At 40.2% G+C, this 25,495-nt stretch overlaps 3 protein-coding genes across 12 annotated transcripts in view; 2 read left to right on the forward strand and 1 right to left on the reverse strand.

The window, feature by feature from the left end:
* SLC12A6 (solute carrier family 12 member 6) overlaps nt 1–3,359 on the forward strand; it is an 83,310-nt gene extending 79,951 nt beyond the window's left edge. For all 6 annotated transcript variants that reach the window (XM_010965089.3, XM_010965088.3, XM_010965090.3 and 3 more), the window contains one exon: nt 273–3,359. In XM_010965089.3, coding sequence (XP_010963391.2) covers nt 273–364 — 92 coding nt within the window. In that variant the 3' untranslated portion in view covers nt 365–3,359. The remainder of the gene's footprint in view (nt 1–272) is intronic.
* Nucleotides 3,030–7,581, reverse strand: EMC4 (ER membrane protein complex subunit 4). 2 transcript variants are annotated; one of them, XM_010965092.3, is made up of 5 exons: nt 7,378–7,575; nt 6,928–7,042; nt 4,318–4,471; nt 3,853–4,013; nt 3,030–3,608 (listed from the first exon to the last, which is right to left on the reverse strand). In XM_010965092.3, exons 1-5 carry the CDS (start codon nt 7,461–7,463, stop codon nt 3,573–3,575), a joined length of 552 nt encoding a protein of 183 aa, XP_010963394.2. In that variant the 5' UTR covers nt 7,464–7,575; the 3' UTR covers nt 3,030–3,572. The 2 variants fall into 2 exon arrangements, with proteins under 2 accessions (XP_010963394.2, XP_010963395.1); XM_010965093.3 differs by lacking the exon at nt 3,853–4,013 and having other exon boundaries at nt 7,378–7,581.
* A 38-nt stretch (nt 7,582–7,619) lies between these two features.
* Nucleotides 7,620–25,495, forward strand: part of KATNBL1 (katanin regulatory subunit B1 like 1) — a 63,013-nt gene continuing 45,137 nt past the window's right edge. Inside the window, exons 1-2 of one of the 4 annotated variants that reach the window (XM_045524219.2) lie at nt 7,620–8,091; nt 9,958–10,042. The gene's annotated coding sequence lies outside the window, so the exon portion shown is untranslated. Of the gene's footprint in view, nt 8,092–9,957; nt 10,043–19,034; nt 19,199–25,495 lie in introns of those variants that run through there. The other 3 variants (XM_074365862.1, XM_074365863.1, XM_074365861.1) reach the window with 3 other exon arrangements.

Genomic DNA, 25,495 nt, shown 5'->3' on the forward strand with positions numbered 1-25,495 from the left:
TGTGGGTTTACCCCATTTTAAAATAACATCTAGGAAAGAATCTAGGAAATGGGAAAGAGTCCTGTATTATATATGCAAAGAGACTAGGTCCCTAGATTATTTCAGAGTTAAATTGAATCCAGAGTTCAGACTTCTCCAATTCTGAGTATATAATAATGAAAACAAGTGTGTTGATTTGCAGCTTTGTAGTCAGATAAACTCAGATTTTTATGATGCCAGGTTGTAAAGTGTGCTCTTCTCCTGCCAATTTGTCTCCTTGACAAATTCTGAAGACATGGAGTTCCTAGAAGTGCTCACTGAGGGACTAGAGCGAGTCCTTCTTGTCCGAGGTGGTGGCAGTGAAGTGATCACCATTTACTCATAATCTACTTCTGAATGACTCTCCTTGGCCTCACCTTTCCAAAAAGGCTTCCCTCCTCCACAAAAGTGCCAGCTCTTTATTACCACTCCCATCAAGTAGAGACCTGTGTTCTGTACACATTGTGCTGAACTTTTAACGAGCTGAATGAGACTCAAGTACTTGTGCAGGAAAGTACAAATAGATCTGCTCTCCGCTACCACATGATCTGCTATCCTTACAGAAGCAGCAAATACTCCCTCAACACCAGAAGAATGCTCAAGTCCTAAAACCCATGTCTGTACCAGTTGAAAGCAAGTTAGAATTAACACGCTAAACCAATAAAATGAATTGGTAAAAGGGATGCTGCGAGTTCAACTGAAGACAAAAAGCAAGTACACATCTAAGAATAAGGATAAGTCTCAGAAGTCATGGTTCAATGATGACATGATGGGCATAACAGCCAGAGACACAGCCTCATCATATTAAAGAATTCACGGCCAAGTATATGGGGACCTAACATCCTTGTGGAGATAACTGTGGCAAGCCAAAATGAAAATTTTCATCAGTGCATCCACTGCTCTCCAGGACTCTAATTTTATACATAGGGTACTAATATGTAAAAACTGAAACATGAAACTGCAGCCTCTACTTCCTCCAAAACAAGGTTCCCCCCAAATATGTTAAAGTACACACTGTTACTGTATATTTCAGCTGTTTCTCAAAACCCATTCTGTGGTTAAGATTGTAATACAGGCACTGTTACCATAGAAACGGTTTTTTAAAAGGTGGGGTAAAAATTCTTTAAGGTTCTTTTCAAATGACCAAACTAAGGGAACTCCAAAAGGTAGCTATCAAAATTTACATAAATACAGTCTGGTTACCTATGTGTGATGGGCATGATACACAAGCTGTTATCTAAGAAATATAAATGATGATGCATTTTGACCAAAAGCTTCTCCTTTCCTTCTCCCTTTATGTCCTCTGGGTTACAGGCACAGATCAAAATCATAGGAACAAACACTAGGAAGACTGGTTAAAATCCTTCCTTAAAAGCTACGGACTACCCTTCAAAGAGGGAATCCAGCAATGGAATTGGAAGTTGCGAGCCATACTCCCTCCATAGTGCCAAAGTTACTGAGCTGCTGCTGCTCTTCTTACCTACTTCACTAAAGTTGTAAAGCATACAGTTGGCGCTGGCCTGATTCAAGAAACTTCTTTAAGAAACCGGTGGACTCGTTTCCAAAGCCATAGTGAAGACCTGAGGCATACACCTCAGTGCTCAGAGTAGGAGCATTTTTTTTCCTTTCAATTTTATTCTTCATTTTGACTGCAGAAACTTGGATCTGAACTAGACTACACAAGCCAACAGTCTTCTGCTATTTCAGTTTTATTTCAGAAAGCTCTAAATTTGTCAAGGAAATGCTTGTGCAAGTTTAGCTTTTTATTTGCTAACATAAGTATTGCAAAACACCTGGCTTTCAAGCATAAGGAAACCACCCTGTGTAGCTGAGTAGTAATTCCATATATGTGAAATCTTCACTCTACAGGATAGGGTATTTACAGAAACTATCTTGCCTGTATTCATGGCTGCTTTTGAATTTCATTTTATTAATGATAAATAATGCCACTCCGTGATTATCAATAGGATATGGAGCAGGCTGACCTGCTCCATAGCCTGCAGACTATTCATCGGACCCTTAAGGACAGAGGAGAAAAACCCTTCATTACGGCTTAAGAAATTGAGTCATTTGATTTATTCCCTTTGCTCTTCTTCCAACCTTCAGGCCAAGTCAGGTAGCAAAGCAGACAAGACCTTTTAAGTCTTTTTCCCTGCTGCTCTCTGCAGAGGGTAGAAGCATTGTTTACAACATTTACTGCAACACTCCATTGCTTAATTGAGTCCAGCAGGTCCCCTAGGGTCCAGGCTATTAAAGACTCATGCTATAAAGGTCAGCGTGTCCAGGAATTCCTCTACATTTACACACACCCTCTGGAAAAAGTGGTATTTATATATTTTTCCATATGGAAAAAATACAGGCAGAAAATAAGGTTACTTTCAGAAGAGCTTTTTGTGGCTGGAGCTCTGTAAGAATCCTTTAAAAGGGTGGGGGAATTAGTGGCTACTAATACAGCCCCTACTTCCCCTAATGCAATCACTGTTACATGGGGAACTAGTTACTAGGCCAGATTTAAACTCATCTCTGTCTAGAGCATTTCATGTCTCTGTGTTGCTTATGTTGTCTGCAAAGTGTCTTGTCTCTTTTAATCACTGCAAATAAAGCAATAAGGAAAACTTGATGAGAAAATGCACCTTAGGGGAAGGGGCTTTGTGTTTCAAGAAGGAAGAGAAAGGAAAGACCTCCTCCTGCTTTTTGAATGAGATCCAGCTTTTAAGTCTTAGCTATGACTTTGCCAGGGCAGGTTATGACAATATTCATTCTCCAACTGTTGGCCCTCTGCCCTTTATAGCTATCTTAAAGGCTTAGGTGTGAATTGCAGCATCTGTTTTGACAGGTGTCAGGTTCCTCTTGGCAGGGGAAAGATCACTACTTTGTATCTTCCGTTGCCTCAGATTCCTGTGGCCCCTAGTGATCCCCCCAATCCTCATTCCCCCTAAACGTGTTAAAATCCATTTTTTGTGGATATTAAAGTAGCAATTAAAAAAAAATAAAGTAGCAATTACACTGTATTTTATGTGCTTTTTTGGTCTGGTTTATTTTTCATCATGTATAATCTGAATCCAGCATTAGTTTCTCCAACCTTCCACAAGTATCTCCAACAGAATTTTTATGTCCCAGTTTGTGTTAAATAGAAGTGAAATATTAAGGAGAATAGATTTAAGGGAAAGTTGTGAAACTTTTTTTTAAAGCATTGTTCTCAACCATTTAATTTATTAAAAGGAGATGCTGCTGTGGTTCTTGATTTAGCAACAACCATTCTTTTGTTTACATAGTTACGGTTTTATTTCTTGTTTTGCTCTATACTGGAAACATAAATAAAGTTTTCTACATTATTTTCAGTCAAGGGTTGTGGTATAATTTCTTGGTGTTTGTAGTGATTGTACATTATCTTTCTAGGATTTGTCGCCTCACCATGGGGAAAAGAGAGCTTTTGGTTCTTTTTCAGTGAGTGAGAACGTTAAGGGTTAGTATGCTGAGGCGAAGCCTCTAGGCGTCAATAAGGTAGTCAGTGAGAGCCAAATACAAAGGCACCACCTGCTCCTTTCTCAGATTCACAAAAGCAGTCCTCCACCACTGAACTCCATCCTCTGAAACAAGAAAAAGTGAACAGGTGAGTTGTGAATGAGTGTTGAAATAACTTCCTGAATTAAGTACTTTAATCACAAGTTCATTTTGCTTTATCCTTAGAAAAATAACAACTTTCAAACGCCTAATGGATCTTATTTCTTAAGAAACGAGCACTAATACCAACTCTGATCCTCCACCATCAAATGGGCCGGCTATTGACTGTGCATTACAACTGCCCAAAATTTAACTTTCCCTTTGCCTTACCTCAGGGGGCTCAATGAAGGCTAACCAATCTGATGCATGTGTAGGCAACAGTCCCATTGACTGGCACTTATAAACAGCCAGTGCCAAACCCATAAGGTTCCCAATGAGATACACCAAACCCTGAAGAAACTTCTGGCTTGAACTTTCTAGCATCTTGAAAGCTGTTGGGATAACAGGAATTGTCAAAAACCAAAATTCAATATGAATCAGGCTATATATTAAAATAATATAAATAATACAGTCACATATTAGACAACAAATAGAACCATTAAAGGTGAAAAAAACACCATGATGAGCACTAATTCCCCCTCCATGCCACCACCACTGCCATCACCACCCTGCACACACTCCCACTGCAACTAGCCAAGAGCTGGCTGTGCCAAAATTTCCAATACAGGTTTTGCCTAAGAATTTGCCTTTGATTCTTAAAGCTTAAGGAAGGGTTATTATTTTAAGAATACTTACTGGCTGAAATGGCCATGAGTGCCTGAATGGGTCTCCAAGCCATCATACACACCATCATAGTAGGGAAGATGGAGATAGTATTGCCTGCCATGTACATTATGAAGAGGTTCATGGGAATTTGTTTCAGGGGACCCAAGGCAATGTCCCAGCAGCGCTAAAACAAACACAGTTTTAGCCCCTGATCACTATTTGAGAACACAGTCCCACATTTATCATATCACTGATGTTAAATCAAATAAACACAATTCCCAATTCTGGGCTTCTGGCTAAGCTGAATCCTCAATTCCACCATCTCTGCCCTTCTCCCACTTTGCCACAGGAAGCTTGCTCTTCTACTGAAGACAAGGCATCCTCACCATTTATGTTTTTCTCCATGGGCTTTCCAGTTGTCATTTTCCCCCATGACTTCAGCTAAAGAAAAGACTTCCCTACTTTTGTTCTTATATTTCTGCATCTATCATTGTCCCATCTACAAGTGAAAAACTGGATAAATCCACATACTGGGAGATTAGCACACCTCAGTAACTAATAGAATAATCAAATCAAGGTAAGATCTGAGTGCCATTATTAACTTAACCCAACTGACACACGGAACATTGCACCCAACAGTTGCAGAATTCACATTCTTTTCAAACACACATAGGACATTAACAAAAACTGACCACTTACTGAGCCATGGAGAAAGTTGTCAATAATTCTCAAAGAACTCAAATCACACAAAGCATAATCTTTAATTATAATGCAATTAGGCTAGAAATCAATAACAAAAGATAACTAGAAAATCCCCTATGTACTGAAACTAATAAATGTACTCTAAATGATCAATTAACCAAAGAATAAATTACAATGGAAAATAGGAATACTGTTAACTGATAACAAAAATACCATATATTAAAAGTGCAGAATATAGAGCTTTGAGAAACTTACACCTTTTAAATACATGTTAAAAGACTAAAAGTATCTAAGCATCTATTTCAAGAAATTAGAAAAAAATAAATGCAAGGAAATTAAAGGAAAGGAAATCAGAATAAGAGCAGAAATTAATGAAATTTTCTTTAAATCAACAAAGCCAAAGGTATTCTTTGAAATGGTTAATAAAAGCAATACTGGTGAGCCTGATGAATAAAAAAGGAGAGAAATATTCAACAGCAGGAATGAAAAAAGGGATATCGCTATAGGTCTTGCAAATTTAAGTGATCATATTATAAACTTGGGGAAATGGTTAAATTCTTAGAAAAAAATATGATGTACCTAAATGGCATAAGAAATTGGAAACTTAAATAGTCTTACAACTTTATAATATACCACTGTCCACTGGGGTTTATTCACATAAAAAAATAAATGGCCATATCTGTAAACAATTCCCTAACATGTCATTTATATAGACCATTTATCTGGGAGTTTAAATATCAAATCATTCATACAACAGAACTGTTCCAAAATATTTTATGATAATTACCTTTAAAATCAGGCTATTTTAATAACACTTTACTATCATGTATTATTCATGTTACACTTCGATGCCAAGATGAAAAATGATAGGATACTTATCAAGAAAATTAACAGCTCTGTCATTTTCATGTTGTGAAAATCATTGTTTCTTTTCAATTGTTTTTGGTTTTGTTTTTGTTTGTGTGGGGGGGGTTAAATAGGTTTACTTATTTATGTTTAGAGGAGGTACTGGGGACTGAACCCAAGACCTTGTGTGTGCTAAACACATGATCTACCACTTGGGCTATACCCTTCCCCCCTAAGTTTCATAAAACAGAGATCATTTAATATTGAACAATATTAAGACTGAGAGGAAAGAAAGTGCCAGACACTGTTCTAGGCACTTGGAAGTCAAAGTCTTGCTCTCGTGGCGCTTACAAGAGTGAAAAGAAAAGTAGTAAATATATAAATATATATATAAATATATATATATGATATGGAGAAATATAAAGTAGGAAAACAGGATAGGGAGTGCCATGAGGGTAGGCTTCACTAAGAAAGTAACATTTGAGATACTTACAAGGGATGAGACCAGCAAGTCATAAAGGTATCTGGGAGAAGAGTATTCCAGGAATGGGAAGAACAAGTATGAAAAGTTTGAAATAGAAGCTTGCCTGGCATATTAGGGAGCAGCAAGGAGCCCATTCTGACTAGAGGGGTGAACAAAGGGGAAAGTGGTAGGAGATGAAATGGTGAACAAAGGGGAAAGTGGTAGGAGATGAAATGGCTTAGACCAGGATGATAGATTAAAACAATAAGAAGTAAGATTTTGAATCTATTTTGAAGGTAAAACCAACAGACTAACCTGACAGACTGGTTGTGAGCTATAAAGGAACTAGGGTAGAAAAAGATGACTTCATCTGGAACGCGATGCCACTAATAGATAATTTTCAACCTACTTTCTTACACCTTATGTTCCAATGTCTTTTATTTTTCCATTAAGTGAGCATTTCTGGAGCTATGTCAACTAATGTAACACCAATCTCAAGCAGTTTAGCTACCAAATATTCAGGGTAAGGGCCATCTACAGTAAGATATTCATATGCTGCCTGGGAAAGGAGGGTGGGTGTGTAACTCAGGACTGGCCCAAGGACTACGGTGACATCTATACCTCTGTACCTTCTCCACTAGGATCCGGTCTGTCTCTTGCACGCTGGTATCAGGCACTTGCTTGTCCAAGTAACCAACTGGGTACAGCGAGTCTCCCTGGCCACCGCCCCGGTCACTTCGGCCCCTAGAGACCAAAACCAAGAAACTGAGGCCGCAGCCTCGCACATTTCATATCCCACATTACCTGTTCTTATCATAGGAATAAAGAACCTCAGATGCAGCTACCGAGATTACACCAAGCCCCCTCATGGGTTCATCAGACCCCTGTCTATCGTGAAGAATGAAATAACCATCCTTTGGATACAGAAACCTCCACAAGAGAGAAGCCGCTAGCTCCCCAGGAGTCGCCTTTGTGTCACCCATCCTTTTCAGAGAGTTGTGCCTGAAGGCTCAGGTCTTATGTCTTTGGGGCAGTTCTGGGGTGAAAGCTCTGATGTCGAGCTCGCCCCGGCTCCTCACCTGCTGCCTCCTCCAGGCCCGCTCAGCTCAATCGCCCACTTGAAGCGCCGGCCTCGGTTGGCCACCAGGCTCCCCTGGGCCGTCATGGCAACGGCCGCCAACCAAAGCTGCCAAGATCCCGACTCTAAAGCGTAGCGGAGTGTCAGGCCCACTAGCTTCCGCTACTTCTGGGGCTCATTCTGCAAGTCCACTTCCGGCGCGTATGTACAGACGTCACTTCCGCCCCGGAAATTTTCCGGCGGCAGATCGGAAAAAGTGCTTGGAGCTACAGACCCTGGAAGGAGAGAAAAGCGGGCGGAACGCAAAGGTTCCTCAAAGGACCCCTCGCGCCTTCCCTCCTTTCTGAGAAGGGCTGTTGGGCGTTTCCTGATCTCTGAGGTGTGCTTTATGGGGCAAAGGGAAAGGTCATTCTGACTGCGTTAGGAGTTGAAGCCATGAAAATCTTCTGGAGCTCCACTGAACTCCCGGGAACACAAGATCCAAATCTCTGTTTAAATCTTTCACCACGGATTGTGTGACCTTGGTTTCTGAATGTTGAATGTCCACCGTGCGCCAGAAACTGTTTATTTCATTTAATTCTCTCAGTAACCCTGCGAGGTAAATAATCATCCCCAATTCTGCGCAAAATCTAAGAGGCAGTGTGGGCGTGGAAAGGCGCTTTGGCTCAAGATTTGAATCCTGGCTTCATTACTTACTTGTGTGACCTTGGGCAAGGTAAAGTCTGTTTCAAACGTTTTCGTATGTGACAATTGCGTAATCTACCTACTTTCAAGGCTTGTGAGGGTAAATGGAGGAGTGCTCACCACAAATGCATGACGTGTTTTTTAAATTATTAAAAGTTTGTTTAGGGGGGAGGTAATTAGGTTTGTTTGTTTATCTTTTTAATGGCGGTACTGAGGATTGAACTCAGGACCTAATACATGTTAAGCGTGCACTCTACCACTGAGCTATAGCTATATCCTTCCCCCTGTTTTTTTAATGTCATTAAATCATCTCCAACAATATTCGTAGCAACTGGGCTTTTGTATTCAGTTGTATACCTGTATTGTAATTTAACCTATTATTGGGTGTTTGTTTCCTGTTTTTTCCCCTGTTTTATAACCGGTGTTGCTGTGAACATCCTTGTACGTCTTATTTCCTTAAATGAAATTCCTAGAAATGCAAATTGCTGGATTAAAGAATATGCACGTTTTTAAGGAATTTTCGCTTAAAATTGCCCACTAGGAAAATCGCACCCATTTACATTCTACCAGCGTCACAACTTTTTTAAATTGCCAGTTTGAAAATGGTACTGTATTATTTTTTAATTTGTATTTAAATTTTAATCCAAATTATTTGATGGGAGGGAGTGCTGTGGTGGGGAGGTAATTTTGAAAAAGGGCCTCCTTGACCAACTAGAGTTTGGACCCCTGAAGATGATGGTAGTCTTGACGTGCTGAAGAGTCCCACTTCCACTTTTTCTGATTTAAAAATATTGTGTTCATAGCGGGCTATTTGAACAAAGCAGGAATGAAAAAGGCTTTTCCCCTTACAATCCATTCTGAAATATGTATCTATCTGATCATACAAGGCCCATCTTGTAAATTGGTTTCCTGCTTCTTTCTCTTTTTCTCCGTTGATGACATTGTCTCTGACTCACCTTTGAGATTCATCTCAAGCTTTGCAAAGGCCTTGGCCCCATTGGATATCCTATTTGTCCCGCTGTATTCTGCATAAAAGCACTTAACCACATTGCATTGTTTGCTGACATCCCCTGAGCACTTTACACACACACACACAGACAGGCACTACCCCAAATTCCTTGAGGATGGAAGCTGTATGTTAATTACCTTTGATTCCACAATATTGCCTCATACATATAAAGTACTGAATAAATGTTTAGTAATAATGAATAATATTAGAATAATGAATATAATAGAATAAATGAGTGTAAGTAAATTAAAAGTAAATATAATAATAAGGTGGGGAGGATGTAGCTCAAGTAGTAGAGTGCATGCTTAGCATACACAATGTCCTGGGTTCAATCCCCAGCACCTCCTCTAAAAATAAAACAAATAAGTAAACCTAATTACCCCCTCCCAAACAAAACAAAACAAAAAAGTTAATTTTTTTTAAAAGGATGTATTGTACAACATGGGCAATAGGCCAGTATTAAAAAGAAGTAAATATAATACAAAACTGAATATACTATAATTACATTTATATAAAGTAAAATAAAATAAAATAAAATAAAATAAAATAAAATAAAAGGAATGCATTAAAAATGTTATATTTTGTAGGGTAATGATTTCCATGCAGTTTTCTCTGATTGCCAAACTATTCCTGTTACGCTTCTTTAATAAATTTTAAAGGAACACTTTAAAAAAACATAGTTACTCAATAAAAAATGTTTAAAAAAAACACGTTGTAAAATTATTATAAATCAATAAAAAATGTTAAAAAAAATAGTCACTCAAATCATATATTCCTTCCCTTTTAAAGTACTCCCCCAATTGCTATAAAATTTTTTAAACTGTAACTCAAATCAAAATTTCTTTGGTCTCAATAGGGTACTCTAAATCTTTTATTCCTTTATCCTAGGACTCCTCATAGAGTTATTTTCTAAAACGTGTTCCAAAGAATGTGAAGATACTGGGACTGAACTGAGGAAAGGTTCCAAGGTCAAGTAAGTTTGAGAAATACTGCCTATTGTGGAGGGAGGGTATAACTCAAATGGTAGAGTGAATGCTTAGCATGCATTAGGTCCTGGGTTCAATCCTCAGTGCCTCCTCTAAGAATAAATAAATAAATAAACCTACTTACCTCCCCCCAAAATAAAAGTTAAAAAAAAAATACTGCCTATTGTATTCCACACATAACATCCCAGAGAGTCTCAATGCTATTAGCATAACCTTAAAACTACCAGAAATGATTCGGTAAAGAATCTCATTTTGTTTTCCACTCTACCTGAACAAGAAGACTTTTTTTTTTTCCTGTCACATCTGTTAATGTCCAGTGGAATAAATGTTCCATAGAACATAGTGGGGGCAACATGCTGTATACATGCTAGAATTCAAGAGAAAGATGATGACACTCTTTAAAGCTCTGATTGATGTTTTTTAAGGATTGTTAGACTGTCATTAGAAATAATAGAGGATCCAAATTTTTGTACAAAAATGTGTTTTGCAAGAAAAATAAAGGGAACCCTATATTCTACTCCTGACTTCAAATAAACTAAGAGAGTTAGGAACCCTCTTGGCCTTCATTTCTTTATCTGTAAAATAAGGGACTTAACACCAGATGACGTCTTAAGGGTACCTTCTAGTTCTGAAATGTATTTTTTTTTAAAGAACTTATCTTACATATTATTCTTTCATATACACATATGCATAGCAGAAAGACAAATGATAAGCATAAAGGAATAATGCGATTTCAGATCATCTTTTTTAAATTGTGCTTTCCCAGACTTTTCCTAATCCTCTGCAAGTGCATCTACCATTTTTGGATTTAGAAAAATATAAATGTTATTAATTACAACATGACATAGTTCTAAACCTAGAAGCATAATGGTTCTGTCCTACATGCAGAGGAGACTCATCTTGGGAGCCCTTAAAAATACTGATGTCTGGGCTACACCTCCAGAGATTCTAATTCATTTGCTTAGGGTGGAGCAGGGCATCAGTATTTCTTTTATGGCTCTCCAGGTGATTCTACTTTGCAGCAAGGACAACCACTGACCTAGAGTGTTTTGTTGCTCTAAAGTAACAAGGTTTGAATCTACACTAAGTAATTTAAATAATCATTAGTTTTTGAGAGCCTCCTCGTATGCCTCCCACTGGAATAAACTTGAATTAGAAAATAATGGGAATACTGAAATTGTAAAAATAAAATTTAAACTTCCCTTTAAGCAAATGTAATTTTAATTAAAGAAGCTGTGAGGAGGAAAACCATGCTTCCACACGTCTTACAAATTGCTTTGTTTGACTTATAATTTGTGCCATTTACATGGTTTTGGTATTTGTTTTTGTATCTCACCCCCCACCTCTTTAGGGGTTTAAGAAGCATATTTCTAATACTTCACACCATTCTCTTCAGAGCATTTGCATTTGGATTGAAACTTAAACAAAGAAATTTTGTAGTCACACAACCAGATTTACAAGAATGGATCCCTCTAAAAGAAAAAAAGCTTTTATACATAGGTCTAAAGTTTTTGGTCTATGCCATTTCACAGCATCTCTGTACTAATATTCGGCTATCCTCACTGGTCCTACCTGTTCCCCCAGTGTGCTCTAAAAGCTCCCAGGCCTTTTGGCAGCTTCAATAAAATGGGCTTCCATTGCAACCTCCAGTTACTTGTGTTATTTAACTCTACTATCATTATTGCCTTCCGAAAAGGGCCACCTTACCGTTGCACCATTCATGATGCAATTTATTCCTTGTCAGTAACAGGGTCTTAATAAGAGGAAACGTTTTCCTCCCTTTTGTCTGTTTGGATTTACAAACCCTTTAGTGGAAAAAAAAATTACATATATATATATATATTTGGTAAGATCCTACCTCACTAGTTCTTATTGGGTTTCTACATCATTTCTATGCAGATTACACATTTTTCAGTTTCTGGTTCATGGTTCTGCAGTGTCATGAAATGCCCCTGTCAGCAGTTGACATGATTTTGTGCTGAGAGAAGATGTGAGTAATACCATTCTTCATTAGCAATTAACCTTTTTTTCATTTCAGGAGCACTGTTGTGCAATTCACATTTTAGCATTCCCATTATAGCACCTCCCTCCAGCACTTCCTTAGGAAGCTGGGAGGATTGCAGTTCCCACAGATCCCATTAAAGGATAAGAATGACAACCGTAGCATGAGTCATAATGATACATCACTCATGGCCTAACATGTTTCTTCAAGCTTGGTTACTGTGGATTCATTCTGGTGATTAATTTCTGCTATCTTGGAAGCCGGCTAAACTGTCTCTACGTCAAGAATCTGAATGACCCATCCAGGTCCTTTGTGGCATTGTTTTCTATGTGCTCATTTTAAAAAGCCTCAGTGGGTTCAGATATAAAGCATTGTTTTATAGCCTGAGTTTTTGGAAGGAGGATTGTTGTGGACTGAATGTTTGTGTCCTCCCATAATTCATATGTTCAAGCCCTAACCCCCAATATATTTGGAGATGGGGCCTCTGGCAGGTAATTAGGGTTAGATGAGGTCATGAAGGTAGGGCTCTCATCCTGGGATTAGTGTCTTTAGAAGAGACACAAGAGAGCTTGCTCTCTCTACCATGTGAGGAGGTGGCTGTCTCCAAGCCAGGAGGAGAGCTTTCACCAGGAACTGAGTCAACCGGCACCTTGATCTTGGACTTCCCAGCCTCCAGAAGTGTGAGAAAATAAGTTTCTGTTGTTAAAGCCCAGGCAGACTAATAAAAGGATGAAGTGGGATTCAGAAGAACTGAAGGAGAACAATAAGTACCTTTTGTGATTATTGAAGAGTTTTTGAAAGATAAAGTCATCCCTTGAAACATACAATAAATGTAGGATTGTTTAATTTGTGGGAGTTTATTACATAAATGGAAACATACTAAACACTGTTCACTGACTTGTTTTTTCACTTAATCCATCTTTGGATGTCTTCCGTGTCTGTCATTCAGATCTACCTCATTGTTTTTAAAGGCTACAGAGTATACGTGGCATAGATGTATGAACTTAGTTAACCAGTCCCTAATTGATGGGCATTTATGTTTTACTATTACTGAAAAAAAAAATGTTACTAGGAACATCCCTGGGTACTTTGTCAACACAGTTCTGTAGGAGAGTCCTACAATTAAGGTCACTTACAACACAGGTTATACAGTTAAAATGTTAATAAGTTCAAACAGGCCCTCCAAAAATGTACAATTTGGAAGATTTGTGGACTATTTAGTGTTCTATATAGTGAGTTAAGTAGTGTCCCCCTAGAATTCATATCCACCTGGAACCTCAGAATGTGACGTTAATTAGAAATAGGATCTTTGCAGATGTAATTCGTTAGGATGAGGTTATACTGGATTAGGGTGTGTCCTAAATCCAATGGCTGGTGTCCTTACAGGACGAGGAGAGGGCACACAGATACACAGGGTAGAAGTCCGTGTGACAATGGAGGCAGATTGGAGTAATGCAGCTACAAGCCGATGCTTGCCAGAGTCACCAAAAGCTAGGAAGAGCAAGGAAGCATTCTTCCCTAGAGCCTGCAGAAAGGTAATCGTCCTGCCAACACCCTGATTTTGGTTTTCCAGCCTCTAGAACTGTGAGAGATTGTGTTTCTTCTGTTTTAAGCCACCCAGTTTTTGATGCTTTGTTACTGTTGTTCTAGGAAACTAATACAAGTTTCTTTCTGAAAAAAGATTCCATTCAAATGAATTAAGCTAACCAGGGTTAGCTTAAGTGGGAAATAATAACAAGTAATAAAACAATAATGCCAAACCTGCCAAATCAAATCCTAAACTTTAAAAAATTTGCACAAAAAGTTTTATTTAATTTCCCAACTGCTGTGATTAGTTTCTTTAGTAAAATGACTTTCAAAAAATTACAAAAGGAAGGCATTTGCTGTGTTAAGTGGAAAATACAAATAAGTTAAAAAAAAAGATAATCAATAAATCCTGCCATGCAAAAAAAGTGATAATAATTTTCACGGACATTTTGATTTAGACTCTCCCAGGCTTTTTTGATTTATATTTGGACTTATTTAACATATGTTTTATAACATGCTATTCTATGAAGGGCCATATTTTTATTTTTAAAGAAAAAGTATGGTTAAATCTTTCAGTTAAAAAAAAAGTCTCTAATACCTCTGCCAGATGTTCAGGTTCTGTTGCTTTCATCCTGGCCAAGGTCATGAGGCACCACCACGCTGCCCCCAGCTTCCACACTCCCCCCCCCCCGCCCCCGGCCTGCGCTGGCGCTACCCCCGCATTTCCCGTGACCTGAACAACTCCTGCTACTCTTTTAAGATAAGAGTAATTCTGTGGAATATTTGTGCTCTCGCCCTTAAAGGATTCAGAGTTCAGGTGAATTTGGGTGGCGCTGCCTGTATCTTTCTTTTACAGATTCGCAATTAATGATAATATTTTGAAGACCCTGAGAAGCACTACAGTAAAGCAATATTTGTTTAATCCAGCAGTTACCAAACTTCTGTGGCGAAGGAAGCCATTTCTCTTTCTTTTCCTTCTTCCCCCGCCTCCTCCTTCATCCTTTTTTTCTTCTTTTTTCGATCTGTTAACATCCTGCAGAAATGATATTCTGAAGAACACAGCCAGTTTGGGGTAGGAAGTTGAGTTCAGGTTCAGACTCAATTTTGTTACTACCAGGCTGTTTTTACCTTGGGTCCAGTGCCAGAAAATGGACTTCAGTCTTCGTGATCGTCCTGCAGCTCCAGTCTTTTGAGGCTGTAGACCTGCTATGTTCTTTCAAGTCCCTTCCTCAAGGACGTTATAGTGCTTCTGATGATTGCTGTCCTGTCCACTCCATTTCCTGCCTGCCTGCCCCCTGCCCTTGACCTCCTCTCTGCTGTGCCTGTTTGTTAGGGGGCCCCAATGGTATGGAACCTCCTAAACAACCACATAGTTGGACTTGTTTTGTGAATGGTCACAGCTTTCGGATGCCCTGTGCTGATCACCAGGCCATCAGCACCACAGCGAGTCTGTCTCCCTGGCATTGGCCCCTCACCTGGAGCTGGTCTAATTCCAAGACTCTGCTTTTCCAAGGCAGCAGTCAACCAATTGTGTTCTTCTCTATCCTGGAAAAATCACTGAACAGGTGAAGTTAAGAGTGGAGAGTATTTTGCAGAGAGAGTCGCAATCACTCGCTATGTACTACTAAAGTGTCTTACGTAGGTTACCATATTTCCCAACAGCCCCGGAGAGGAGAGTGCTACCATCCCCATTGTGCAGTGAAGGTAAAAATGGTGTAGAAGGGCCCAAAGGCAGTGATCCGGGCTTCTGATAGAGATGAGCCTTGCTCCAAAGCTAGTGTTCTTCCTGCTCCAACATGCTGCCCCCTACAAGCTTCCACGTGGCGGCAGTGTACCTAATTGCAGGAAATCTATGTGGCAGAGAAGGGAAATGGTCTCTTTGGATTCAGCTTTGAAAATCTGTAGATAACAAATATCGTCACTGCTTTCCACTGCAGAAGTGTAACAGAGAGCTGCCTCTGAAACAAACTTTTAACAGGAGGATCCCCTACCACTCAACAGTCCCCACGCTCCCCCAGTCCAACCCCCACCCCTTAAAAAAGAGCCCCAGAACTGCTGCTGCCACCAAGGAGGGCATCTGCACTGCCGTGGTGTGTGAAATGATCATGAATCTTATAAACTAGGAGTGAGCTTTGCTCACTTCTACGGCTACTGCCTTATCTGAAACTCTCCCTACTGCCATTCTTTCCTTCCACAGCCTGCACAGGAAGGTGGGGAAGGGAGGAGCAGAAAACAAGGGATCCACTTCTCACTTTGACAGCCAACATCAACGCCTGGAATTTTCCGAGGGCTCTGAGGCTGAGCAGTGGATGTAGTTCGCTATGGGAAGGGTGTGCTATTGCTGTCTTGTGGGTGTCTTCAAGCTCTGTCCTCTCTCAGGTCTGGCATCAGCCTGCATGGATGAGAATGACATCATCGCCCTAAATGCTGTGACTCCCTGAACCTCCCGCCTGCACTACACCACTTTCATACCTAAGGCTCAATCCTCTGTCCCTCCCACTAGCCATCTTGTATCCTGGTAAGAGATTAATCCTTCTAAAGTGCTGATTTAACACTGTCACTTCCCCGCTCAGTGCCTATGCCTTTTTTTTTCCCAGTTTCAACTGCCATTTTGATTATTATGTGCACTTATATTAATTGGCATTTCAATTAATATTATATGGATTGACCTACATAATGACATTTATCGTAAGAAAGCAGTTAACAAAGTTGTAAGATATTACCTCACTTCTATTCTTAAATATAGTTACATTTGCATAGTTAAGTATCTGAAAAAATACATGCTTAAATGCAAACAGCTCTTACCCATGAGTAATAGACTTTCAGTGGTTTCGATTCATTTCTTTCCTTCTCAAACACCTTTGCTGGATCTTTCTAGATCTTCACAACCTGTCAGGTGACAGTCTTTCTTCCTGCTATTCTCTAGAGTTCTCTCCACTCCACTCAAATTGGGATAGATAGTGGTCCTGGAATTTATTTTGTTTTCTTCCCATCTCTCTGGAACACCCTGCCTGTCAAAGCCTGTCCAGCCTGTCAGGCCCAGCTTAAACCTTCCTGCACGAATCCTCCCCTGACTCTGCTCAGAAGTGTACCTATGACTTTGCCTGAGAGGTCTTCTCTCACGTGGGTGTTTATAGTCAGGGTTACTCTACACACCATCCCTGAATGATGTCTGTACCCCTTGGAGAGAGGCATGGAGGGCAGAAAGGCTAACTCAGCTGCCTGTCCGCTCAGATGGAAGGCATATTAAAGGTAATCAGAAGGCAGGACTGAAGGAATGGCTGGAGGGGTGAACGCCCTTGGAGACTGCCCACTGTGAGGGCTTGTGGGGAGCCACTTTCCTGTGCAGAAGGTCTGGTGGTGCAGGGATAGTAAAAATATTTTATGGAATACATTTTTTAAAAACCCATTTAAAAAAAACTTGATTGAGCTCCAAGGAAAAAAATTCAATTTTATTGACTGAAAAGTATCAATGAAGAAAATTGACCTGCATTTTCATCATTAAAATGGCATGTATTTCAAAAGTAGCAATATGAAGGCAGATTTCTTTATTTTCACCTTGTTATGTTGACACTTGGCAGGTACGTGAGATGTACGGGCCAGAGCCGCTCATCACTGGTGTAAACCTCAGGACCGGAGTCTGCAGACGAATCTGCCTGAGACTCTTGCCCTAAGAAGCTGTAGAAATGAAAACATCAAGGTTCTCCTCTGGCCTTCAGTCGACCTGAGGGCTTGTTTTAGCTGAGATCCTTCTATGTTAATATAGCAGGTGCCCTGAGTCCTAGGACTCCGTTATTTGCCTTACCTCGTCACCCAAACTTCCTTAAGGGTAAGGACTGTGCTTACTTGCTTTTCACCCTCTTCTAATGAGGGCCCCACACAATGCCTTTTGCATAGTGGGTCATCAGGAAATTCCTGTTTGTGATCATGATAATGAAGAAATAGCTTGAGAGAAAGTGAAGTCACCCATGTGCTGAATTTTTATTTTCTTTAAAACAGCACACCCACCTAGTGGAACTCATCCTCAGGGAATGTTTTGCATTGCACCCCTTAGAACCCAACGCTCCTGCTCCTTTCACTCACTCACCCTCCTGGACTCTTTAAACAGTCCCACCTGTTAACAGGCATGGCCCCACGCAGAGGCATGTGCCTGCTTGTGCTGGGTACAATCTGAGAGGCTCTCAAGAGCATTGCTTATGGAAAACATATCCTAAAAATATTTCTCCCACCGACCTAAAGTAGTGCCTGAAATTTTCACCTTTACTTAATCTTTTGTATTAAGTAAGGACTTTGTTACTAGGGAGGAAAAATACATTGTTATTGTCAGCTAATGGTATTTTAGCTCTGATTCATTTACCTGCCAGGCCTCCCATTGCTCTGAACTCCCACAGCATCTGGATATACCTTTTATCATAGCACCCACCACAGTGTACGGGAATGACCTCTTTCCCTGTTTGTCCAAGCCACTGTGAGCCCCTCCAGGCTGTCTCCTGGTACAATGTCAGCATGGCACATAGTCGGCCTTCAAAAATATTGTTGAACCCAACCCTGTTCCTTGGGCAGCCCTGGGGAGTTCTGAAAGGAGTGCCTAAAGAATTGAGTCAGGGGTTGTGGAGTCTTGCAGTAAGAAACTGTTCCATCAAATACGCTACTTGATTTGCTTCTCCAAGGGATGAGAGGTCCACCAAAGACAACCTCGCTTCTGCTACAATTTGGTTAACCTTGACCAATAGCTTATCTCTGAAGATGGGTAGATTGTCTCTGCTAAGATGAAGAGAATTACCCTGAGTAATTAAGAGCATGTTGGGGACAGATCCAACCCTAACCTCATACTATAGTGTTCCTCATTCCAAAGAGACTGAGCCTGCTACCTGGGGACAGGGTCTACATTGTACATATTTCTTGTGTTCTTAAGAGTCTAGCACAGAATCTGGCACATATTAGGAACTAAAAAAATAATAGCTAATGATTATATAGTGCTTACCATGTGCCAGATACATTCCTCTAAGAATTTTATATGTATTTACTAGTGTAATCCTCATAACTATGAGGCAGATACCGTTATCATCCCCATCTTACAGAGAAGGAAACCGAAGCACATGGGAGTTTATAGCACTTTCCCAGGGTTACAGAGCTCCAGAGTCTGTGCTTTTAAATACTTTGCTTTAGTGCACTTAAATGGGAGTGAATGAATAAACCTATCCCTGCACCATATTTTTACAGCAGATTGCACCTCCTGGTACAACACATAAAGCACCACCTCCCCCACTAGACTTTCACTAGCACAGGGTCATTCTTACCCACACTCAAAGCTGTATTACTTGCCCCACTGGCAACAAGAACACCGTGCCTGCCTGTGGCCCCCAGGGGGCGCTGTGGCCACACGTCCTCTTCCCCCTCCCTCCGGTCCTGCGCGGCCCGAGACGGGCGGGGCCAGCGTGGGGCGGAGTCTCCGGGACGCCCACGGGGAAGCTATCCCGGCGGGCCGCGCGCGCGGCCGCGTTTGAATGGCCCTGAGTGCGTCTCGTTCGGGAGCCGAGGGATAGTCCAGGCTGCCGGGCGCAGTCGGTCAGCGCCGGGCTGGACGGAGGCGCCGCGGTACCATGAGGCGCCGGTAAGTGACGACCGGGCGTGCGGCAACTCCGCGCCTTTAGCTGCCCGGCCGGGGCCCGGCTTCTTCTCGGGCCTGGCCGCGCCCTGGGCCCACCTGCAGGCCCCGCGGCGGCCTCTGCTCGGCCCGGCCCGCGGCGGGCTACCGGGGTCGGGGGTCGGGACGGCGAGGCCGCCGTCTCCCGGTGGAGCCCCAGCCCCGCCGCGGTGGGGAGGGCCGGGGCGGGCGCGAGGGGTCCGGGCAGGGAGGGGCGTGGACGGAGCCTGCTGTCACTTATTTATCTTCGGGTGGAGCCGACTTGCGCACCCCGGGGAGGGGGAAGGACGCCGCGCGTCTGAGGTGATCTGTTTGAGGACAGGTTTTCCCGAGAGCCGCCTAGGCCCGGCCTTGGTATTTCCTTACTTTCTGTCGGATCCTTGCTTCCCTGACACATAAGCTTTTGTTTAGCAGGACAAAAACGACATAACTGCATAAGAATTGCTGATTGCCAACTTTAAAAACCTCATTGTGTTTTCTGAAAAGTTGTCCTGTAACAGTACCTAGGCTTTTACCACGCTCTTAAATTGGCTTTAAATATGGAGATAACAAAGAGTTGATTTGTTTTCTTGTGGCTTGTAAAATTCCTTGAAAACAGAGGTGTCTATGTCAGTTTCTTTGCAGATTTGAAAAAAAAAAAAAAACTAACAGAAACTATGTTTGTAATAATCACCAGCTTAGCACTGGCGAAAACTATGAGAAACGCGTCCACCAAATAGCTTTAATTTGTGTAGTTTATCCTGGTTTAAAAAAATTTTTTAACAACTTCAGACGTGAATCAGAATTTTATGTATTGAGGCTTTTACTTGGCTAATAACTAGCGACGTAATAATAACGATGGTTAATATTTTGTGCTTTCTGTATGCTAAGCAGCGTTTTTTGAGAGCTTTGCTTTGGGACAGATACTGTTGTTGTCCCCATTTTGACAAGGAGCAAATTGAGGCACAGGAAAGTAACTTGTACCAGGTTACACAGCTAATAAATATAATTGGGAGGCTGGCTCCACGCTTTTAACTTTGCTGCTCTACTGCCTCCTTTATATGTGGCCCTTTTTAGTTTACAAAGCACTTTCAGTTCATTTACTTCTCTCAACTAGGGAGATAGGGATATAATATATGTGTGAGGTGCGTTTGTGTACCCATACATACTCACATTAAATCGAGTTCTCAGCTCTTGTTGACATAGGTTTTGTAACATTGAGCAAAAACTCCATTGGCTATTTTAAGAGTTTATAAAGTTCATGTTTGTGTTGTAGTTTATAGTTTTAATCCCTTTGTATCATTTCCTAAAAATGTAGAGCAGTTTAAAACCTATGTATTCTTTAAAGTATACCATTATATATTAATGTTTCCTTCTGAAAACTTATAGAGTTGTTACTCTGTACTTAAGTGATTATACTTAACTAATAGCTCCACAACAAGAAATAAGGTTCAAAAAGCAAAATCACTTCATGAGAAATCCGTTTACGCTTATTTACAGCATTGCATTTATATTTCATTGTTCAGTTATCAAGCAACATTAGGCCGAATTGGTTATACAAAAGAAACGTGCCATGACAGCAGACCTTAGGGAGGTTAGTCTAGTTTGGGATATGAGATTAACAAGCAGCACCGAAAAATATATATGTGTGTACATGCGCGCGCGCGCACACACACACACACACACGCGCACACACACACACACACACTCTTCATTAGTGCAGTGGGTGTATGCTGAACTGAACTGAACGGAGCAGTAATGCTTCTGCAAAGAACCCACAACTGAAGGATGGGATGTAGGGTATTGAATATAGTGTGAATAGGGAATTTTAGTCAGGAAACATTGTGTTTAAAGACCTGGAATTGGGAATGAAAATGATTTTTCTAGGGAACAGTAAGTCTGGTCTATTTGGAAAGTTCCTTTTAAGAAAAATAAGATGATGACGGAAGACTTACAGGGAATGTTATGCAAGACACATGTGTCAGAGAAGCTTAGGTTTGACGTATGCATAAGCAGAGAGAGAGAGATGATTTTGGAAGTTTAAAAACTTTAAAATCCCAACTGCTGACAGTTTTTCCCCTCAGGGGACATTTGGCAATGTCACAAGTTGGACAGGATTGGGGTCGGGGTGCTGCTGGCATCTAGTGGATAGAGGCCAGGAATGCTGCTTAAACATCCTGCAATAGGACAGCCCCTCCGTAAGAAATACCCCAAATGTCAGTGGTGATGAGTTGAGAAACCCTCTTGTAGGTTGATTGTTTTTATAACCAGCCTCTGCTTCCATGTGCTGTAGATAAGTATGAATGATGAATTTTCAGAGCGTGAGTACAGGCAGTATTAAAGTTGGGGAGAAACTGACTCAGATCTCAAGAACGCAGCTGGCTGTTCTGGAACTTGATTTTTTTGTTTTTTAATATTAATAAGATTGGTGAAGTACTAGGAAAGTTCTGGAAGATGCTGTCAGTTTTACTTTAAAATGAGAATCTGGTGTTTCTGTATTTTATTTTCAGTAAAACTTCTGAAGTGTTTTTGGAGGGAAAAAAAGCGGCGGCGGCTGTTGGAGTCTTGGGGAAAAGGAGAGGCTATAAGGAGATAGGATAGGTGCAGTGAGAATGGACAGGTCGTGCTAAAATGAGACAACTGTTTAAATAATATTTTTTCTAAGTTTGAAAATAATTCATGTTCATTGAAGGAAATTTAGGAAATGTAGAGAAAGTGTGAGAAGAGTAAAAACCACTTATAAACCCTCCCAAGCAGAAAGAATGACTGTTAATGTTTTCACGTGGTGGTTCTTTTCAAATCTTTTTTTATGCTGGTAAGTATTTCCTTTTTATAAAACTAGAATTATACATTTTTCTCCTTGTGGGGTTGTTTTTTTTTTTGTTTTGTTTTGTTTTGTTTTTTTGACTCAGCATATCATGAGTATTTCCCATTCTTTGAGAAATGTTCTTTTTAACAGTCATTCTTTGTGTTTTTTTGTGTGTGTTCTTTTGAAATTGAGAATTTTGCTTTGTATTCAAAAGAAATTTTGAAGGAAGAAATAATAGAATATGATGACTGATTGACTATAGGAAACAATGGGGGTAAAAGTCTGTGGTATCTCTGAGGATTTAAATCTAGGAAGCTAAAATAATGGTGTAGCTACTGAGAAATTGGGATTCTCATAATATTTTTAATCTTAGGTATGTAAACTACTGTTTACAGAGACACATAATGAGATTTTAATGAAGACTCCTGATGCCTGTCAGTTTACATTTTTCCTAAAACTTCTATAATGAAACATCTTCCTTCGTTTTCTTTTCTTTTTGTCTTTCTTCCTTTTTTGGGGGGGGGGACTGAGCTTATTTTTCAGTTCTTTCTTAGCAAGTTTTCCACTTTCCCTGTCTTGGAAAGTTTTTTTAAAGTATATTTTCTGTTAGAATACTAAATGAGGCTCAGGTTTGTTGGTCATGAATCTTTACTTTGAGAGATTAAATTACTGGTTTGGCTTTTTTAAATGTTTAGAATCCTAAAGTTTATAAGCAAAGATGAGTATAACTCTTTTCTGGAGGAGGAGGAATTATCTTTACAAATGCTTGCCCAGTGATGGGATGCCTCATAACATCACACCAGTTAATATTACATTGCTGTTTTATTAATTATTATACTTGTTGACCTGTATCAGTTAATTTGATGTTTTGTGGAAAATGTATTTAGGAAAGTAAATTAAAAAGAAAAAACCATTAACCTAACACAAATAGTACTTTTATTGGAGATACACACTTTTCAAATTAGGTAGGACATAATTTGACCTTCTTACTTTTGACTGTTTAGTACTTCTTGCTTACCCTTCCCTCCCTGCCCCATCTTCTTACTAATAGCAAATATCCATTAACTTTGGAGGAGTTTTGTATTTCCTTTGTTCTTGGGACATGGTGAGGGTACAGGTGGGAGGAAAGAGTCTTCTGAAAGGTCCTCCCAGTTTGCCTCTCCTAGAATTACCTCATTCACTTTTACACACTGCCTAAAATTCTTTTTGCCTTTAACAAATCACCCAGGAACCTACTACCTATATATGAATCATGAATGCCCATTCTAGCATCTCTTCTTCTCACTAGTATAATCTGAAAGCAAGCAACTGGGTGTTCTATGGAAGTGGCTGTAACGCTGGCAGTCACAGTTCTAACCCTGGCTCTCCTATTAGTGACTGAGTGTTCTTGGGCAAATCTCTTAATCTTATCTGTAAATTGAAATCATCTCCAAGGTCCTTTCTAACTCTACAAGTCTGTGAATCTGTGAGATATTTGCTTTCCAAGGCTAATTACCAAAGGGGAGACTATTAATCTTTCACATCTTAGCGTGAATTAATCATAGATTTCTTCCAAAGGTATTTGTAAAAGCTCCTCCCATATAATAAGATTTGGGCAGGGAGAATTTTAGAATGGAATTTAAATGCCACTAGAATACAAGCTTCAGGAGGGCAGGGATCTTTGGTTCACTTATGTTTCCTCAGTGCCCAGCATAGTAGTTATCATGTAACATGTACTTAATATTTGTTGAATGAGTAAAGGAATGAAGGAATGGGTTGTTGTTGAGGAAAGACAAGGTTGTTAGAATGCTGATGGGTGCTCTGAGTACCTTGAAAGAACGCAGAATTCAAACCAACCTGATTACAACCCAGTAATTCCTGCAGTGTACAGATACCTCCTAGTTGTTGTAAAGCAGCCACTGTTCACTTGGTTGCCTTTCAGAACTATTAAGAAATCAGCATCCTCACTGTCCCTCATACTCACAAAATGCAGCTTTGTCTATCTCCAGATCTTACTTGAATGCCAGCTTGACTTTTCAGTGTGCCTTTTACTCTTATTTGCAAAAACCTGTGCCCTGCTTATTCCCTGTACCACTTAATATCATCATTAAAGTATGTTTAGTGTTGTCACAAAAATAAGTCACATATATTCATTAAAATTTGGCCTTTCATTTATGGAGGATTCATGGCACAGCAATTAGGAACTAGTACACTTGGACTTCCTATTTCTACAAGTGCCATATAAAATAATCTTCAAGAATATTTTTAATCATGTGATTCCTATACAAAACTTCTCAATAAGTCTATTTTGTCTATAAACTAAAGGCCAAGATTCCGGACCCGGCATTCACAGATTCTGCATTTTAACCAGTCTATACCTTTCTAGTGTGTTTCCCCTACAGTGACCTGGACTGTAAGTATTATTGAATAGTCAGTGTAGATAATGATGAAAGAAAAAGCACGGCTATTCTTACCTAGAAAGTGTGTTTCCAGATAAGGAGAGTCTGGCAAACTATTTCTCAAGAAGCCTCTTGGCATTTGTTATTTGGCTGAATTATTAATTCAATGAAAAATAGCCTGAGGGACAAGAATCCTTGGAACTCTATGTGAAGTTTTTTCTCTCCTTGTTGGCAGACCTATCTGGAAACTAAGTAATAATCAGAAGGAAGTTAAATATATATACAGTGTATATGTTAAGTGGTATTAGTTGATACTTAGTGAGAGTGACCATATCATTCCGTGGCCACAACATTGCTTGGATGGCTTACCAGTCTGGATGGGCTGAGTTATTTTGCAGGAACAAATAACCACCAGATCTTAGTGGTTTAAAATAAAAAAGGTTTATTTCTCCTCGATTCACATTACATGTGAGTTATCTGAGGGCTCTACTCTGTGTTGTCCTTGCTCAGGAGTATGGACAGATGGAACCTTATCCTCTGGCCTGTGGCTGATTACCATGACAGAGGGAAGGTGGTAAGAGTAAATCACACAAGTGGTGCTTCAAAATTTGTTTATATTTCATTGGCCTCGCCTAACTTCAGGATAACGCACAAGTATTATAAACCTATCACGTATCTGAAAGGGAACTGGAATATCATCATGGCACAGTTTTAATGCTTACCCCAGTTAGGCACTCTCCCATTGACATTTTAAAATATTCTGTTACTCTTCTTTCCCGGCTGACCATTATCTTTCATGATTGACATAGTCTTTCTTTAGATACGCTCTTTCACTTCTCAGCTGTTCATTAAGCCCCCACTATATGTCAGGCACTGTTCTAGTTACAGTGAACATGTTTCTTGCTCTCATGGAGCTCACAGTCTAGTGGGAGAACAGAGACAATGAGTTAATTTCAGATAGTGCTAAATGCTATGAAGGGGAAAATAAGGCACTCCTGTAGAGAATGATTGGAGGGTGGGGTTATTCTCGAGTGAGTGGTCAGGGGAATCTTCTGGGGTGGGTGACATTTGAGCTGAGAAGCAGCAGCCCTGAGAGTA

This window comes from Camelus bactrianus, chromosome 6, assembly GCF_048773025.1.
Source record: "Camelus bactrianus isolate YW-2024 breed Bactrian camel chromosome 6, ASM4877302v1, whole genome shotgun sequence".
Taxonomy (NCBI): domain Eukaryota; kingdom Metazoa; phylum Chordata; class Mammalia; order Artiodactyla; family Camelidae; genus Camelus; species Camelus bactrianus.

Excerpts from the sequence above, each read along its gene's own strand:
- EMC4 (XM_010965092.3), bottom strand. The coding sequence starts at position 7,463 with ATGACGGCCCAGGGGAGCCTGGTGGCCAACCGAGGCCGGCGCTTCAAG. Across the intron at positions 7,043-7,377 it reads GGGCCTGGAGGAGGCAGCAG|GGGCCGAAGTGACCGGGGCG; the intron begins GTGAGGAGCCGG and ends TTTGGTCTCTAG. Across the intron at positions 4,014-4,317 it reads ACTCATGGCCATTTCAGCCA|CTTTCAAGATGCTAGAAAGT; the intron begins GTAAGTATTCTT and ends TTATCCCAACAG.